Raw genomic sequence first — 18,904 nt, forward strand, 5'->3', positions numbered from 1 at the left:
TACAGTATAGAGAACCCTTTAAAGATCTTATAGAACTTACAGTTCTGAGTGTGAGAACAAGGGGTGAAATGGTGTACATTTTAGTGTGCAAGAGATAATCAGGTGTTTGTATAACCTGTCACACCTAGTGTGAAGAGAGAGAGACAGAACTATTGCCTAATCATTAATACTTAATTACTTAATACATTAATTAACCTAAGTTGGATATTTTAGTGTGTGTAGTATAAATGTGTTTTTTTTTTTTTTTGCAAGTTCTCACTCGGATTGGTTTATGATTCTTGCTCTTAATTTTTTAATGGCGGCCTCTATACATACATGTGGAAAATTGTAATTTTAAATTTACTTGAATTGTAATATGAGAGAAGTAGCATTTGTCACATTTGTCAGCATTTGGGAGGTGTCTCATTTGCACATGGATTAATTAAAGGTGTAGGAGTGGTGTCTATTAGCTATTAGAAGTTTTAATCTGTACTATTAGAGTAAATCAACAGAAAATACAAACTAATTTAAAGGCTGATGTAAGTGTAATGCTGATTTGTAGCATAATAAGAAGGAATCAAGTCTAATGAATGATAGAGCAGCAGCTTGGCCCACATATAATGCTAGGGAATATAATAATAATAACAATAATAATTAATTCATTCATTCATTCATTTTCTACCGCTTTATCCGAACTACCTCGGGTCACGGGGAGCTTGTTCCTATCTCAGGCGTCATCGGGCATCAAGGGATAATAATAATAATAATAATAATAATAATAATAATAATAACGGATGACCTGTCACAAGTAGTGTGAAGGACAACGGATGAATTTAAAATTGGGAGGGGTGTTGGGAGGGGTGTTGTTGCTGGCTAGAGGGATTCTTCATATTATTCTTGAATGTTGCTTGCTCCTGTAATGCAGGATCTGCGTGTGTAGCAGTCGCTTTGTATATTGCACTTCAGGCATGATAATTTTCAGGCACTTGTCCTGTGACATGCCAGACTCGGGTAAGTCGTAGCCAACAATAGTCACTTTGTAGCTGGGCTGCCAGGGCCGCAGATCTTTGTTGGTAATCTCCACAGCTGAGCGGAGTGGAGGCAGTCTGCCACCATAGCAGCCACGTACCATCTCTTCTTGGGCATGACGAAGCAGCTGTACTTCCCTAGCAACACAAGCTAGACCCAGTTCTTTCAGCTGACTCCAAAGTGAGACGTTAAAGTGGTCATACAGCACAGCATCGATGGAGTTCCATTCCCGGATTTTGTTCAGATGTGCTTCAGAAAGGTTGCTTCTAGACAAAGGCATGCGCATGTTTTGCTTGATGTAGAGCACATCCTCTAGATCTCATGACAACAGATGTCGCATCAGGATTAGGGATTCGTCAAAATGTTCTGCAATCATGACCAATGAGAACACATTCTCCACTTCTGCAGCAAATCGCTTCGCATACGTCAGCACTTCTTTGTACGGTTTATCCTTATCTCCACCCAGGTCGAAGGTCAGTGTATTCCTAGCATACATTGAATCTTTCTCCTCGGGACGATAGTAAGCCCAAGGCTTTTCCAGAAAAGCTTCCAGAGATCCATTGGGGACCCGCTTGAAACTATCACAGTACTGATTGTAGTAGCTGAACAGGGACTCAAACATGGCACCAGGTTCACGCAAGATGGTAATGTAATGGGTGTTATTGGGCATAATGCGTTTCAACTCAGAGTGGCTAAAGCGCATGTGGCTGGTTACAATGTTTGGAGGCATGGTGTAGGGGTGGACAAAATGTTTGCTGAAGATGCACGGGTAGCAGAACTGGTGGTCACATGGTGTGACCGGCAGCGCCACTGTGAGGTTGTTGCGCTCAGCAAAGCGGAAGAAGATGTTCTGCACAGTGCTGCTGGCTGTTTTGTGCGTCTTGAGGAAGACTATGTTGGTGTGTTTGACAGTTTGAGAGTTGATGGATGAGTCGGTCAGTTGTAACACTTCCATGGTCCTGTAGGGTCAGGAAAAGAACAGTAGCTTTGGTTTTAAGTAGAATAAAAGACCATTGACATCTGGAAAACATTTGGTTCATATGGTCTTACCAACTCAGGTGGCCTCCCTGATGCAACAGCAAACTGACAGTACTAAATGCCACCAGAATCAGGAAAATCTTCTTCTGAGACATCATCTGTTACTGAGAGAGAGAGAGAGACAGACAAATTCAAATTAGCATCTAGAGTTGGATGGTAGTCTATGTCAACTGACAGGGCCAATTCAGCACAAATAAATTCTGGGATAGGATCCAAGCAGGTCTGTATTCTCCTTACTCTCACTAGCATCACATGGCGTTAGCAGACACCATATTACCCCTATCTTATTTCCTTTCCCATTCACTTCATCCATCTTAAATAATGCTTTAACACAACATCCTGTTTCCTGGTGATCAAACCCAAATATCAAGGTCAATTAGTTTAATTACCATTATTGAGTTATTTTTATACTCAATGCAATGTAAAGGCACAGCTAGCTTGATCTCAAATCCCAGCCCTGCCAATCTGACACTGCAGGGCTCTTGAGCAAGGTCCTTAACCCTCAATTGCTCAATTGTATAAATGAGATAAATGCAAGTCACTCTGGTTAAAGGTGTCTAATAGTACTGTAAATATAATGTAAATTACTTTCTTTAATAAGAAAGTAAAGCCAAGTAACTGGATATATTTAGCTCCAGTTAGTAAGGCAATGTTTTTAGCTCGTGTTATACTAGCTAGCTAAATTTATCCATGGTAGTGACGTCTGGTAATGTATAACCAATATAACTTCAAGTCCAGTTCAGTTTGATCACATAGATAATAAAAATTAATTACAGAACTGACAGAAAGAAAGAAGTTAATTCAGTACATTTTAACCTAGTTTAATATTAAGATCATTTGCCTCAATATATTCATATATTAAGGTTTTAGGTTAAAGAAAAGCTTAATGATTTGATTTAGTATTTTACATGTATGTGACTCATTCAGAAAATCACATTTTTGACATGAATAAAAAGATGTTCCTAATACGGAAAAGAGGTCTCAAAATGTCAAAATTAAAACAAGACATTTCTGGACATTTCAATGTTAAGCATTTTAATATACTCAGCTATGTTAGAGGAATATATATATATATTCAAAGTATTATGTATATATTCACACATGAACGATCAGTTATGTACATAAAGTGTGGGAGTGCAAATAACAATATTATATATATATATATATATATATATATATATATATATATATATATATATATATATATATTATATTATATATATATTATATATATATTATGTATATATATATATATATATATATACATATACATATATATATATATATATATATATATATGTACATAACTGATCGTTCATATTCTATATTCAGATTTTATATTCATTCTATAATCATATTTTATACTCATTCTGTCTATACTGTATCTCATCGTTTGCATTTTTTTCTTGTATAGTATAGTGTTATTTAGGTCTTTACCTTTGAGAGTCACAAACTGCTGGAACCAAATTCCTTGTGTCAACACACTTGGCCAATAAATCTGATTCTGATTCTGAAGTACAACTGGATATTCCAGGAAGATAGCAGTCCTGCATAAATCAGCCTCAAAATTTAACACAAAAAAGAAAACGGTTAAAAGACAACACAATGACAATATTAGAAATGGCAATGACAGTATTAGACTGGGCAGTATTAGAAAGCCGGAGGAGGGAGGAGGGAGCTAAAGTGGAAGCAAAATCTGCATGACTGTGGTGTTACAACATGCAAATGGGACCACGTACAGTCACAACCTGGGTGAAAGGGTCTTCATGCCACAGTCAGCATAAACCAGGGAAAATGAGTTGCTCTGTCTGTAACAGTCATCTGATTGAGCTTGGGAAATTCTCAGATTCTCAAATCAGAGGAGTGTGAGGAATGGCACGTCATTTATGTCATTTTAATCCTTGAACTCGATGACAAATATGTACTGGAACAAGTCAGAGAGCGGAGCTGAGATGAGACAGTGGAAATGTGCAAACAAGAGCACCCGAGGAACTAACAGGTCAGTGCAATTTCCGAGAGATGTACAGGCCCCAGTTGTGTTCCATGTCATGAAGATTATGGACCTTCAGTAAGATTAGGCCAACTGTGAGGATCCTGAGGCATTTAGAGATGTACCAGCTCCAGCTTCATTAGGATTCTGGCATTCTATGAGGAGATGCCAACTACATGCGGTCTTTGAGGACAACAACCTCCTCATCAATACACATTTGTCGGACTGTATATTTATAATCACTGCCTCCAGTGTCACTCATATGAGGATGAGGTTCACTTTTGAGTCTGGTTCTTCTCAAGGTTTCTTCCTCTTCCACCTAAGGGAGTTTTTCCTCATTACAGTCACCTCAGGCTTGTTCATTGGGGATAAATACAAACACATTTAAATATAAGCCTAATATTAATCTTGAACTTTTGTATTATATTAATCTTTGGATAATATTAAACTTCTGTACTATATTTCTTATGATCTGTAAAACTGCAATGAGACAATCTCCATTGTTAAATGCGCTATACAAAAAAAAAAAAAAAATTGAATTAATTCATGATCTTCAAAAAAAATCGACCAAAATCTGTTCAGTCTATTAAATCACCGTTATCTCATTTATTGTCTCGTTTATTTTTTTTTTTAAAGAATCAATCATTATTGACCTTGTAAAGATGATGTAAGCTAATAATTCTATAACACTAAAGACTACTTTAGATTGTATTCTGCTCCGTAAAGTGATGCACTGAGGGTTTAGGGAATCATTACATAATACTGAATAGTGCATATATATAAATATATAAGTTAACAAGACGGAGACAGAGTTTACTGTCATTTTCTTTTTACTTATTCTCTCAGTACAGACAACACAATGTCAGCAGAGGGAGCAGACAGAGCTCTAAACAGATGCGGTTAAAACAGTGGGCTAGGGACAGACAGAAACATGACAGTGATACAGTAACAGGATATGAAAGTGGAAAAGACAAGAGCGACAGACACCTCACACAGACGGCTACATAATAAGTGGAAGCCGAGTTTCTGCCTCTCGATTGTATCGGCATGTCTGCTTCTTTTAGTCAGAGAAACAATGGAGTGTTTGTTAGCCGATAATCTAACTTATATTACACAGCGGTCAAATTCTCAACTCTGATCGGTTTTTAAATACATTTCTACAACAGCAGGAAAACGCAGTATTAATGCATTCATCACAACTGCTATGGTTTCTATAGTAACAGGTCATTCACATCTAAACCTTAATAAACAAAAATAATTGTACAAAAAAAGACATAATGCAACATTATAAATTACAGTAAAGTGTAGAAAACTAGCCAAATGGCCTCTAACACACACACACACACACACCAGCTCATTTTCACTGTCCTTCACTTGCACTGTCTCATTTTATACCAACATGAGACTTTCACTCCTTTTCATTCACCACCTGACACCCATCACACACACAATGGCTGTGGAGAAACCAGCAGGTGCCAACCCCAGCATTCTCGTTATAGTCATGTCAATTCAGTTTAACCAAGCTAGTGCATGTTAATGAGAAAATGTATATGATCTCAGGCATATGATCATATGTTGGCTATACAGGTCACCATAACAAACTTCATACAATGCCGAAAGCAAACAAACACTGCTAAGTGACCATTCCAGTAGAATGAACAATAAAGATTTAATTCGGTTCTCTTTGTCTAGCACTTTTAACAATAGACATTGTCTATTGGATTAAAATGAAATACCAGTGGGTGAGTGGAAAAACTCACTGAGATGACATGAGGAAATTTTTAATAGGAATCAGATTAAAATGCCAAGCCAATCTTTTCTAGGTGATTAACCAGTGATTTTTAGCAGGATTACACAATTCAAATTATTGTTCTTCTGTAACTGTATACTAGAAAGTCAACCGGTACTCACTCCTTTTATGATTACGGCAGAAGGTTCAAGTCAGTATACAGCTGAGGTTACTTTGAATGTAAAGGAGAGATTTGGGCATAAACTTTGGGATCATCAACAGCAGCAGAATGTGAGTTTTTGAGTCATTTATAGAGCGGAACATAAATAAACACAGCAATTCTTCTACTTATATTAAGAACGATAATTTTCTTCACTTAGTGTTTATTACATTGACTTATTTATTTCTTTATTTACATTTGCTTAGTTATATATTTATCTACTGTATTTCTTTATTTACTGAAGGTGAATCATCATCATCATCACAGTAAACTGTCATGTGGCAGGACACAGGCGAATGAGGATCCAAATGCAGATAGTTTAATTATTCAAAACACAAGAAAGCAGCTGAACAGACAGGCAGACAGAACAAGGCAACAAACAGGGCTAACAGGAAACGGGAACAGGCACACCAACATCCAACAATGACCAACACCAGGGAAGTGAACAAACAGAGTATATATAGCTGACAGGAACCAATGACAAAGCGGAACTAATTAGAGACAAAGATAACACACCTGAAGGAGAGAAGGAGTACAATTAATGTCCATGGAAACCAAAGCATGGGCGGAGCAAACAATTAACAACCGGGAAAGACAGCAGACAGAAACAGGACAGAAACACAGACTCATTACAGAGCCCCCCCCAGGAGTGGATTCCAGACACTCCAACGCAGAACCGGAGGGTGGTGGAGCAGAGGCGGAACAGGGGGCGGGAAGGCGGGCCAGGTCCATGTGGCGGCAGAGGGCAGGGCAGAGCCGGCAAAGCTGGAGGCCAGGGCGGAGCCGGCAGAGCAGGAGGCCAGGGCGGAGCCGGCAGAGCCAGCGACCAGAGCGGGACTGGAGACCAGGGTGGTGCTGCAGGCAGAGCCAGCGACCAGAGCAGGACTGGAGACCAGGGTGGTGCCCAGGCAGAGCCAGCGACCAGAGCAGGACTGGAGACCAGTGTGGCACCACAGGCAGAGCCAGCGACCAGAGCAGAGTTGGCGGCCAGGGTGGTGCTGGAGGTGCTTTGAACCTATAAGGATGGACAGGGGAGGGAGAGACTGACAGAGACAGGGAGACAAAACTGGGGACTGAGAGCAGATAGGCAGAGCCATTCGGTATCAAGCCCTTCAGGCAGGACAGAGAATCTACGGGGCTTGGGCGCAACCATACTCGCTGTTTCCGTCGACCAGGTCGGTTCGGCTGGTTCTGTCGACCTGGTAGGCCCGGCTGGTTCTGTTGACCCGGTTGGTTCCGTTGACCCGGTCGGTCCCATCGACCCGGTCGGTTCGGCTGGTTCTGTCGACCAGGTAGGCCCGGTCGGTTCCGTTGACCCGGTCGGTCTGGCTGGCTCGGTTGACCCGGTCGGTTCCGTCGACCCGATCGGTCCAGCTGGTTCTGTCGACCCGGTCGGTTCCGTAAACCCGGTCGGATCCGGTGTCTCAGCGGGTTCGGCGGGTTCGGGTGCTTCAGCAGGTTCGGGCGCTTCAGCAGGTTCGGGCGCTTCAGCAGGTTCGGGCGCTTCAGCAGGTTCGGGTGCGTCGGCAGGTTCGGGCGCGTCGGCAGGTTCGGGTGCGTCGGCGGGTTCGGGCGCGTCGGGTGCCTTAGGTGCTCCAGCCGGTGCCGTAGGGATGCCGGCCGCCCGAACCGGCACCATCGGAGTGTCCGCCAGCTTGGCGATCAGCCAGTTCCCACGGGCCTCGCCCGAGCTTTCCGGTCTGGCACCCATGTGGATGGGTTCGGTCACCGGCGTACACAGGCCTGGGTCGGGCCGAGGTACCGTAGGGGCCTCGGGCGTCCGTGGCTGGCCTGGCTCCGCAGCCCACGGACCCCGATGCCTACTGCCCCCCCCCAAAAAATATTTAGGGCCGGTGTCCGACTCTGTCCTGTGCATGGTTAGGGAGGACCCGCCCAGGAGCAACGCTACGTTGGTCAGGTCCGTGAAAGGCCCCACCTCTCGGCCCAATGGCACTAGGTAGCGCAGCCCATCCTCCAAACCATGCCAGAACAGGTCCTTGAGGGCCCTCTCCCCAAAATCCACCTGATTGGACAAGTCCAGGAACACCTCTACATATTCCTCCAGTGGGGAATCCCCCTGACATAAACGGAACAAAATCTCTGCTGGATCCATGTGGTTGGTCGTTCGGTCGGTCGTTCTGTGGCAGGACACAGGCGAATGAGGATCCAAATGCAGATAGTTTAATTATTCAAAACACAAGAAAGCAGCTGAACAGACAGGCAGACAGAACAAGGCAACAAACAGGGCTAACAGGAAACGGGAACAGGCACACCAACATCCAACATGCAACAACGACCAACACCAGGGAAATGAACAAACAGAGTATATATAGCTGACAGGAACCAATGACAAAACGGAACTAATTAGAGACAAAGACAACACACCTGAAGGAGAGAAGGAGTACAATTAATGTCCATGGAAACCAAAGCGTGGGCGGAGCAAACAATTAACAACCGGGAAAGACAGCAGACAGAAACAGGACAGAAACACAGACAGACTCATTACATAAACACACATAAATCACAAAGGCTGTACCAAATAATCTATAATGAAATGTAATGTAATATATTTATACATTGTTTTTATCTCAAACCTTTAAATAAGGGGTAAAATAAATTCTGTAACTATATCTATAAACGGATTCATTTCATGAAAATGTCTGTTATGAATTTTTGTTTATTAAAATGTGGCCAAGTGTATTGACACACACACATGGAATTTGGTTCCAGCTGTTTGTGATTCATAAACCTTTCTACACCTGAACCTTCACCTGAAAATCAAAAAACAAACAAGTGGCAAAGTGGATTCTATTTATAGGGCAATTAGAGAAACACTTTGAATATTTCTCTCTCTCTCTCTCTCTCTCTCTCTCTCTCTCTCTCTCTCTCTCTCTCTTTGTTGATAAACTGTGATTGTAAATTAAAAAGACCGGTCACACAGTCAAATAAATGTGAGAAAAACTCTCTCAGAAAAACTCATCTCTGATCCTCTGCCAGCCCTCACAAGTCCGTATCACTGTATACTGTCGCTCTGTCTCTGTCAGTGTTCTCATTAAAGTCATGTCAATTCAGTTTAACCAAGCTAGTGCATGTTAATGAGAAAATGTGTATAATCTCAGGCATATGATCATATGTTGGTTATACAGGTCACCATCACAAACTTCATACAATGCCGATACGGACAAAAAAGCAAATAAACACTGCTAAGTGACCTTTCCAGTAGAATGAACAATAAAGATTTAATTCGGTTCTCTTTGTCAAGCCCTTTTAACAATAGACATTGTCTATGAGATTGAAATTAAATACCAGTGGGCGAGTGGAAAAACTCACTGAGATGACATGAGGAAATTTTTAATAGGAATCAGATTAAAATGCCAAGCCAATCTTTTCTAAATACAGTCATTTTAGTATTTGTGTGCTTTGATTTCCACGACTGTAGTTATTTATTTATTTCAATCACAGACTCCCTGGCTGTACAACACTGACCACCAGAGGTCCTCAGATCAGTCGCAATAGTAACAAAAAATCAAGCAGGTAAAACATAAACAATTTCACTTAAATCAGTTCAAATATTGAGATCAGCTGACATGAGGAATCTGTTTTGAAAACTCTGTACGTGTTTTCTTGCCCTATTTAAATGCACGGTTTTGCATCCGCTGCACAAAAGGCAAATGTTGTACTGGATTACCAAAAATATTTAGACAGGACAACTAAAAAAAACATCACATGTCCTGCAAGGTGACTTGATTCAAGGTATTGTAATGTACAGTATCGCAGGGGCAGTTCTAGACCTTTTTTAGGGTGGCTTCAGCCCCCCTGTCTGTGGTCTCAGCCACCCTAAAACTATAAGTATAATTTTTACTTTCAAAAATAAAAAATAAAAATTACGGTAAAATGCAGGACATGACGTCGATAGGAATGAAAATTATTTATTAGTTTGATCCAAGAGCATTTTTTTTACTTTGCTTTTACGCGCGTGCGTTGTAGTCTTTCAATAGTGTGTCATCAGCTGTCTGCTTTATTTGAACGGAGAAGCACTGGCACCTGTCTAGTTTAGTGGAAATTTTCACTTTAGAGATGTTCATAAAAACCTGTCCTTCTGTGCTTCTATATTTCTCATGGCTGGTAGTTATTGTGACTAGAGATTGCCATTGTTTTCCTAAAACAGCTTCCAGCAGATCGTTCCTGTGGGACCTTGGTAGGTACAGATTAGCTTGGTCAGAAGATGAGCAGGCTTCTAAGCCAATGGTTGATGATGTTTTCCTTTTACATGTCTTTGTTTGAATTCTGTCTATAAAATCCTGATGTTATCTATGACGAGGGCCCTTCCTCTTTCATGTTACATGTGGAGTGTTGGGTCCTACTGAAACTGTGAAACTGCTGCGTGTTTGTTTTCACGGAGACGTGGCTCAGCGACAGAGTTCCGGACGCCGCCATTCAACTGGACGGGCTAACTTCATTTAGAGCCGACAGAAATGCAGCTCTGTGCGGTAAGACTCGCGGTGGTGGTGTGTGTGTTTATATCAACACGGATTGGTGCAAGAACTCTGTGCTTGTTTCTAGTTACTGCTCATCGTCAGTGGAGTTTGTGACTGTTAGATGCAGACCATTTTATTTACCACGGGAATTCACTACTGTTTACATTGTCGGAGTTTACATTCCTCCTAGCGCTAATGCTAAAGAGGCGCTAAGTGAGCTATACGGAGCTATTAGCGACCTACAGAATGTTCACCCCGACGGACTTTTTATCATCGCCGGAGATTTCAACCATGCAAATCTCAAGTCAGTGCTCCCTAAATTCCATCAACATGTGGACTTTGCTACGAGAGGTGAAAACACGCTGGATCTTGTTTACACAAACATTCCCGGCGCATACCGTGCGGAGCCCCGCCCCCACCTCGGCTACTCAGACCACATCACTGTTATGCTAATTCCAGCATACAGACCACTCGTCAGACGCTCAAAACCGGTTATGAAGCAAGTGAAAACCTGGCCAGCAGGTGCCACCTCTGCTCTTCAGGACTGCTTTGAGTGCACTGACTGGAATATCTTCAGGGAGGCTGCAACCAACGGTGACTCTGTCAACTTGGAGGAGTACGCGTCATCAGTGACCAGTTACATCGGCAAGTGCATTGATGACGTGACCATCTCCAAGACCATTACTACACGCTCCAACCAGAAGCCGTGGATGACTGCTAATGTGCGTGCTCTGCTGAGGACTAGAGACCTAGCCTTCAGAACAGGGGACAGGGCGGCCCTAAGAACAGCAAGGGCCAAACTGTCCCGAGCCATCAGAGAGGCAAAGTGCGCACACGCCCAGACTATCCACAGCCACTTCCAGGACAGCGGAGACACCCGGCGCATGTGGCAAGGCATACAGGCGATCACAAACTACAAGACAGCTTCACCTGCTTGTGATAGCGACGCCTCCCTCCCAGATGCGTTGAACGATTTCTACGCTCGGTTCGAGGTACAGAACAACGTAACGCAGAGGAAGTCCATCCCTCCCCCCGACGACCAGGTACTCTGTCTATCCACGGCCGACGTGAGGAGATCTCTATGCAGAGTTAACCCACGGAAGGCTGCTGGACCAGACAACATTCCTGGCAGGGTGCTCAGAGAATGTGCAGAACAGCTAGCGGATGTCTTTACGGACATCTTCAACATTTCCCTGAGCAGCGCCGTTGTTCCTACGTGCCTCAAAACTACCACCATCGTTCCTGTCCCAAAGAAGTCTACAGTGTCCTGCCTCAATGACTATCGTCCCGTTGCACTCACACCCATAGTTATGAAGTGCTTCGAGAAGCTCGTCATGAGGCACATCAAGACGCAGCTACCACCCTCACTGGACCCCCTACAGTTCGCGTATCGTCCAAACCGCTCCACAGACGATGCCATTGCCACAGCTCTCCACTTAGCCCTCACCCACCTGGACAATAAAGACACTTATGTACGAATGCTGTTCATAGACTTTAGTTCAGCATTCAATACAATCATCCCTCAGCACCTGATTGGGAAGCTGAGCCTGCTGGGACTAAACACCTCCCTCTGCAACTGGATCCTGGACTTCCTGACTGGGAGACCTCAGTCAGTCCGGATCGGGAACAGCATCTCCAGCACCACCACACTGAACACTGGAGCTCCTCAAGGCTGCGTGCTCAGTCCGCTGCTGTTCACTCTGCTGACTCACGACTGTGCAGCAACGCACAGATCGAATCATATTATCAAGTTCGCCGATGACACGACCGTGGTGGGTCTCATCAACAAGAACGACGAGTCAGCATACAGGGAGGAGGTGCAACAACTAACTGCCTGGTGTAGAGCCAACAACCTTTCTCTGAATGTGGATAAAACTAAAGAGATGGTTGTGGACTTCAGGAGAGCACGGAGTGACTACTCTCCGCTGAACATCGACGGATCATCTGTGGAGATCGTCAAGAGCACCAAATTTCTTGGTGTTCATCTAGCGGAGAACCTCACCTGGTCACTCCACACCAGCGCCATCACCAGGAAAGCCCAGCAGCGTCTCTACTTCCTACGAAGGCTGAGGAAGGCACATCTCCCTCCCCCCATCCTGACCATGTTCTACAGAGGGACCATTGAGAGCATCCTGAGCAGCTGCATCACTGTCTGGTTCGGGAACTGCACCATCTCAGAACGCAAGACCCTGCAGCGGATTGTGAGGACAGCGGAGAAGATCATTGGGGTCTCTCTTCCCTCTATCACAGACACTTACACCACACGCTGCATCCGCAAAGCCAACAGCATTGTGGATGACCCCTCACACCCCTCACACACACTCTTCACCCTCCTGCCATCTGGAAAAAGGTACCGAAGCATTCGGGCCCTCACGACCAGACTGTGTAACAGTTTCTTCCCACAAGCCATCAGACTTCTCAACAACTGAAATGTACTGTACTGAGCACAACATACACACACATCATCTGTATGGACTGCATAGACCCTCACAAAACACACACACTGACACAACATACTGTTTACATGCTGCTTACAATCCAGCAAACTGTTTACATGCTGTTTTGCACACCTTGTCTGCTGTTTTTTGCACAAACTGTCCCAACATTTCAGCCGTTTTTGCACATACTGTACAATATCTCAGCCATTTCGCACATACTATATTAACACATACAGTATTAACACTGGTCGGTCGGCGCTGTTTCTGTGACTGTTTCTGTGACTGTTTACTATTTATTGTCTTTTGTGTACTGCATTTTTTGTACTTTTTGTATTGTCTTGTAACTTGTGTCTGCACTGTCATTGTCCTGCACTGTCTTGTCCTGCACTGTCTGGTCCTGCACTGTCTTTAGTCCTGCACTGTCTTTTGTCCTGCACTGTCTTGTCTGTCTTGTTTGTCTTGTCCTGCACTGTTTGCACCAGGTTGCACAGTTGCACTTTATGTGGCTAAGACTACTTACAAGTCTTTAGCCCTGTCTTTGTTTCTATGTAGCACCTTGATCCTGGAGAAACGTTGTCTCATTTCACTGTGTACTGCAACAGCTATATATGGTTGAAATGACAATAAAAGCTTCTTGACTTGACTTGACTTGACTACTGCGCAGCTGAACACAATAAATATGTGAAACCTTTTTTACTTTTGCCCGTGCCTACCAGTGTGATATTTTATGTTTTAAATTCTCTCAAACCTCATATCTTCCACAACACTAGTAAATGTCAGGACTCTGCCCGGACTTTGGCCATGTGCCTTTTTGTTTATGTTCGGTGTTCACATGTCTGCCCCACCCTTGTCGTTTCCTCCCCGCCTCTGCACACGTGTCCCTCATGTCTGTTAATTATTTGTATTATTTAGTTGAGCCGCGTTGCCTTGTGCAGCATGGAATCCTCTATTGTCTTCGTCTGTTTTGTCTTTGTCCTGTTTCGTGTTTTTTTTGGTTATTAAATCTCTGTTTTTGTTTAGCTGTCCTGAATTTGGGTCCGTTTTATCCCGCGTCCGTGACAGAAGGATTCCGCCAGACCGGGACCCAGCAGGACAGCTGCAGCCTGGACCGGCCGATATTGGGAGCATTTTATTTTCTTATTGGATTTATTTTTCCCTGGACTTTGCGGTTTTGGTGACATTGGTCCGCATTTTTCCGATGAGGGACGTCGCCCCGCTTCCGGTTTCTCCGCGGGGGGCGCCGCCACACTTCCTGGTTGCGGGCCGTGTCACCAGCCCGAGTTTTGTTTTGTTTTTTCACTTCCTGTCCGCGGGGGGTGTTGCAGGCCCGTGTTTTACCCCATGGATTTTTTTTCTGTTGATTTTTTTCTGTTTTGTGGAGGATTTTTTATTTTTTTTCCCCCGCCCTCCCTCCCCTTTTCCTGGTTCCCGAGAGGTGGGTCTGGTGCGTCAGGGGTTGCACTCCCCCCCCCCCCCCCCCCCCCCCCCCCCCCCCGTTCGGCTGTGGACGTCGCTCGGCCCCCCTGTTCGGCTGTGGACGTCGCTCGGCCCCCTGTTCGGCTGTGGACGTCGCTCGGCCCCCCTGTTCAGCTGTGGACGTCGCTGGGCCCCCCGTTCGGCTGTGGACGTCGCTGGGCCCCCCTGTTTGGCTGTGGACGTTGCTCGGCCCCCTGTTCGGCTGTGGACGTCGCTCGGCCCCCCTGTTCGGCTGTGGACGTCGCTCGGCCCCACGTTCGGCTGTGGACGTCGCTCGGCCTGTGGACGTCGCTCGGCCCCCCTGTTCGGCTGTGGACGTCGCTCGCCCCCCCTGTTCGGCTGTGGACGTCGCTCGGCCCCTCTGGCTGCGCCACCGTGTGCCTTGCTCCCCCCACCTGCCTTGCCGTGTGCCTTGCTCCCCCCACCTGCCTCGCCGTGTGCCTTGCTCCCCCCTCCCGGACCCGTCGGGACTGCCAGGACGGATTGGCGCGTCGGGAGCCGCGCCTCGAGGGGGGGTACTGTCAGGACTTTGGCCATGTGCCTTTTTGTTTATGTTCGGTGTTCACGTGTCTGCCCCGCCCTTGTCGTTTCCTCCCCACCTCTGCACACCTGTCCCTCATGTCTGTTAATTATTTGTATTATTTAGTTGAGCTGCGTTGCCTTGTGCAGCATGGAATCCTCTATTGTCTTCGTCTGTTTTGTCTTTGTACGGTTTCGTGTTTTTTTTTAGTTAATAAATCTCTGTTTTTGTTTAGCTGTCCTGCATTTGGGTCCGTTTTTATCCCGCGTCCGTGACAGTAAAGGTAATTTGAATGCACAGGAATTGATGGATATATCATCATTACAAATACAATTGGATAACATTTATCAAGAAAAAGCAGAGGGTGCTTTTATCAGGTCAAGACATAAATGGTTGGAACAGGGTGAAAAAAATACTAAGTATTTCTTTAATTTGGAGGGAAAAAATGGCAAATTGACTTCTATAAGCAAGTTGTTAATTCATAATACAGTCACAGAGGATGGAAATAAGGTATCAAAGTTTGTTACTAAGTTTTATAAAGACCTGTATACTTCCAATTTTGTATCTCCTGATCTGAATGACTTTCTGGATAGTGTTAAAGACAAGGCCAAAGTTATTGATGATGATTTTAAAATTGTTTTGTGATGGTGATTTAAGATTAGAGGAAGTTAAAGAGTGTATTGGCAGCCTTAAAAATAATCGTTCTCCAGGTAATGATGGACTTGTTAGTGAGTTCTATAGAGTGTTTAGTAATAAATTAGCTCCCTTTTTGTTAGCTGTCTTCATAGAATCTGTTGAAAAGGGGGAATTGCCCGCTTCTTTAAGACAAGGCGTTATTACATTAATTCCAAAACCAGATAAAAATACTCTATATTTAGAAAATTGGAGACCCATTAGTCTATTAAATAATGATGCCAAACTATTTGCTTTAATTTTTGCCAAAAGACTGAAAAAAGGATTGGAAAATATTATAGATGAGGAACAGACTGGATTTATTCAAGGAAGGCACATTAGTAATAATATTAGATTAATCCTAGATATGATAGATTACAATGAATATGTCTTAGATGATAGTTTTATCTTTTTTATTGATTTTCACAAGGCATTTGATACCATAGAGCACAACTTTTTATTTAAAGCAATTGACTTTTTTGGGTTTGGCTGTTATTTTCAAAAAGCTATCAAAACTCTATACAAAGGATGTACCAGTTCTGTAAAATTAGCAAGGGGGACATCTGGAAGATTTGAAATAAATAGAGGGATTAGACAGGGATGTCCGATCTCTCCCTTTTTGTTTTTATTAGCAACACAAATAATGGCCCTTCACATCAAAAAAGGACATTTTCAAGGAATTACAACATGAGGAAAAACATTTAAGTTGTGTCAATTTGCAGATGACACTGCCTTGTTTGTGAAAGATAGGAATGAAATCAGTAAAGCAGTGAAATGCATAAAAGATTTTTCAGATGTATCAGGGCTAAGATTGAATGTGAATAAGTCAGTTCTGTTTCCTCTTAAAGATTGTAATTTACCCAATCTTTGTAATATTCCAATTGCAAATCAAATAACATATCTGGGAGTTGTTATATGTAAAGATGAATATCTGCGTAATAGTTTAAATTTTAATCCAATTATTAACAAAACGAATAAGAAGTTTAATATGTGGTTACAAAGGGATTTGTCAATTCAGGGGCGGGTGCTTTTGTCAAAAGCCGAAGGAATCTCCAGATCAGTATATGTGTCATTATCATTAGACATTCCCCCTAAAGTTACCAAACAATTAGATAAAATGCTTTTTGATTTTATTTGGAAAAACAAGGCTCATTATCTGAGAAAAGAAATTTTATGCAATTCCAAAGATCATGGTGGTTTAGAAGTGTTGAGTTATGATGCTTTAAACAATGTATTTAAAATAAATTGGCTTATTCAACATTTAAAAGATAAAGACAGTATTTGGAACTCTTTTCCCAACTATGTATTTAAGCAATTGGGTAACCTCTCATTTTTATTAAAGTGTAATTATTCAATCGAAAAAATACCGGTTAAGCTTGCAAAATTTCATAAACAAGCTGTCATGGCATGGACACTGGCCTATAAGCATAACTCTTCACCTAGGAGATGAGTGGACAAGATGGAACAACAAAGACATCCTATACAAAAATAAATCTTTTTTTTTTTGAATACTGGGTTGAAAACAATATTATATTGGTTAGTCAGCTTTTAAATAATGATGGAAATTTATTGACATATAGAGAATTTTTGAATAAATTTAAAATACCAGTTAGACCTAAAGAATTTGCTGTTGTAATGGATGCAATTCCCCAAAAAGTATTGATACTTCTGAGGAATGCATTACAGGAGGAAGATCTAAATTTTACAGATATCAAGGGTAAAATATTTATTGGTAGTACGAATATTTTACAAAATAGAGTCTCAAATAACTATATTAGGAATTTACTTAATAATATTGTTTATCCTCCAGCTCGTTTTTTCTGGTCTTCTGTGTTTGGGGATGTGAATTGGCATAAAGCTTGGCGAACGGTGGATAAATTCTATGTTAATAATAAAGTAAAAGAAGTCTCTTTTAAAATAATGCATAGAATATACCCGGTAAAACGTGCTGGAATGTTTTAAATTGGATATTGATTACTCCTGTAATTTCTGTAAAGGTGAAAAGGAAACTGTTTTTTTATTTGTTTATCTATTGCCTACATACAAAAATATTTTGGATTGAGATGGAGAATTTAATTAAGAAAAAATTGAACATTGAATTGCAGTTGAGTGGACTCGATATAATGATACACTTTAATGATCATGGGATCAAGGCATATTTCATACAATTTTTATTATTAATGGGAAAATTTCACATTCATAAAATGAAGTGGTCTGACTCCAAGCCAATTTTTTTTTGCTTTATAAATGACTCCAAACTTTATTGTTCTGTTTTGTGTAATTTAAAAAAAAAAAAAAAAAAAGCCAATCCGAGCTTATAATATTATAAGCAGATATGATGTATAGGGTAGCACGCTTTTCCTTTTGTTTGTTATAATTTGTTCTTGTCCTCTGGCATTGTTATTTCTTTTATTTTAGTTGCTTTGTATTTGCACCTTGAAGAATACATCTCATTGTATTGTTGGTTTATGGCATTATTCATTCATTCATCTTCTACCGCTTATCCGAACTACCTCGGGTCACGGGGAGCCTGTGCCTATCTCAGGCGTCATTGGGCATCAAGGCAGGATACACCCTGGACGGAGTGCCAACCCATCGCAGGGCACACACACACACACACACTCATTTGCTCACGCAATCACACACTAGGGACAATTTTCCAGAGATGCCAATCAACCTACCATGCATGTCTTTGGACCGAGGGCGATAACCAGAGTACCCAGAGGAAACCCCCGAGGCACGGGGAGAACATGCAAACTCCACACACACAAGGTGGAGGCGGGAATCGAACCCCGACCCTGGAGGTGTGAGGCGAACGTGCTAACCACTAAGCCACCGTGCCTCCCTTTATGGCATTAATAAAAAAAGAAAAACGAAAAAGAGAAGCACTGGCACGCGCATCGTGCACGCGCATTCAGAGCTGGAGGCATTTATCTCTAACCTTAATCGGTGGAAAACCGCAAAGACAGTTATAGAAGGTATTTTATAAAAATTAACTGCAAAGAATTTTCACAAATCCAGGGAATTTGGCACTCATGAAGTTGTACAATGTTATGCTATTTGTCTTCAAATTGTTTGCAAGGTTGTGTTTTGTGTCTGTTACTCCCACAAAAGCATGTTTTTTCAAATGAAAACATATTTCTATAAGCCCACCATAGTAGTTTTCATTATTTAATTAGAGACATTCTTTAAAAAAATTATTTATTGTGAGGATGTATTTTATATCATCCCAGTTATAAAAAGTTGTTATACAGTTATAAAAAGTTGTACTACTAGTGCATGTTTCTGCTATAGTAGTGAACTTAATGTACAGAGATTTGTGTCTGGCTATAGTA

The 18,904-nt window shown here is 42.4% G+C and overlaps 1 protein-coding gene across 1 annotated transcript; it reads right to left on the reverse strand.

Moving 5' to 3' along the window:
- Positions 1-865: 865 nt before the first annotated feature.
- Positions 866-2,144, reverse strand: gal3st3 (galactose-3-O-sulfotransferase 3). The gene is given in 2 exon segments (XM_060875499.1): positions 866-1,967; positions 2,059-2,144. Coding segments are annotated over 2 exon segments (1,188 nt in total).
- Positions 2,145-18,904: the final 16,760 nt, after the last annotated feature.

The sequence above is a fragment of the Tachysurus vachellii genome, chromosome 7 (assembly GCF_030014155.1).
Source record: "Tachysurus vachellii isolate PV-2020 chromosome 7, HZAU_Pvac_v1, whole genome shotgun sequence".
Lineage (NCBI taxonomy): Eukaryota > Metazoa > Chordata > Actinopteri > Siluriformes > Bagridae > Tachysurus > Tachysurus vachellii.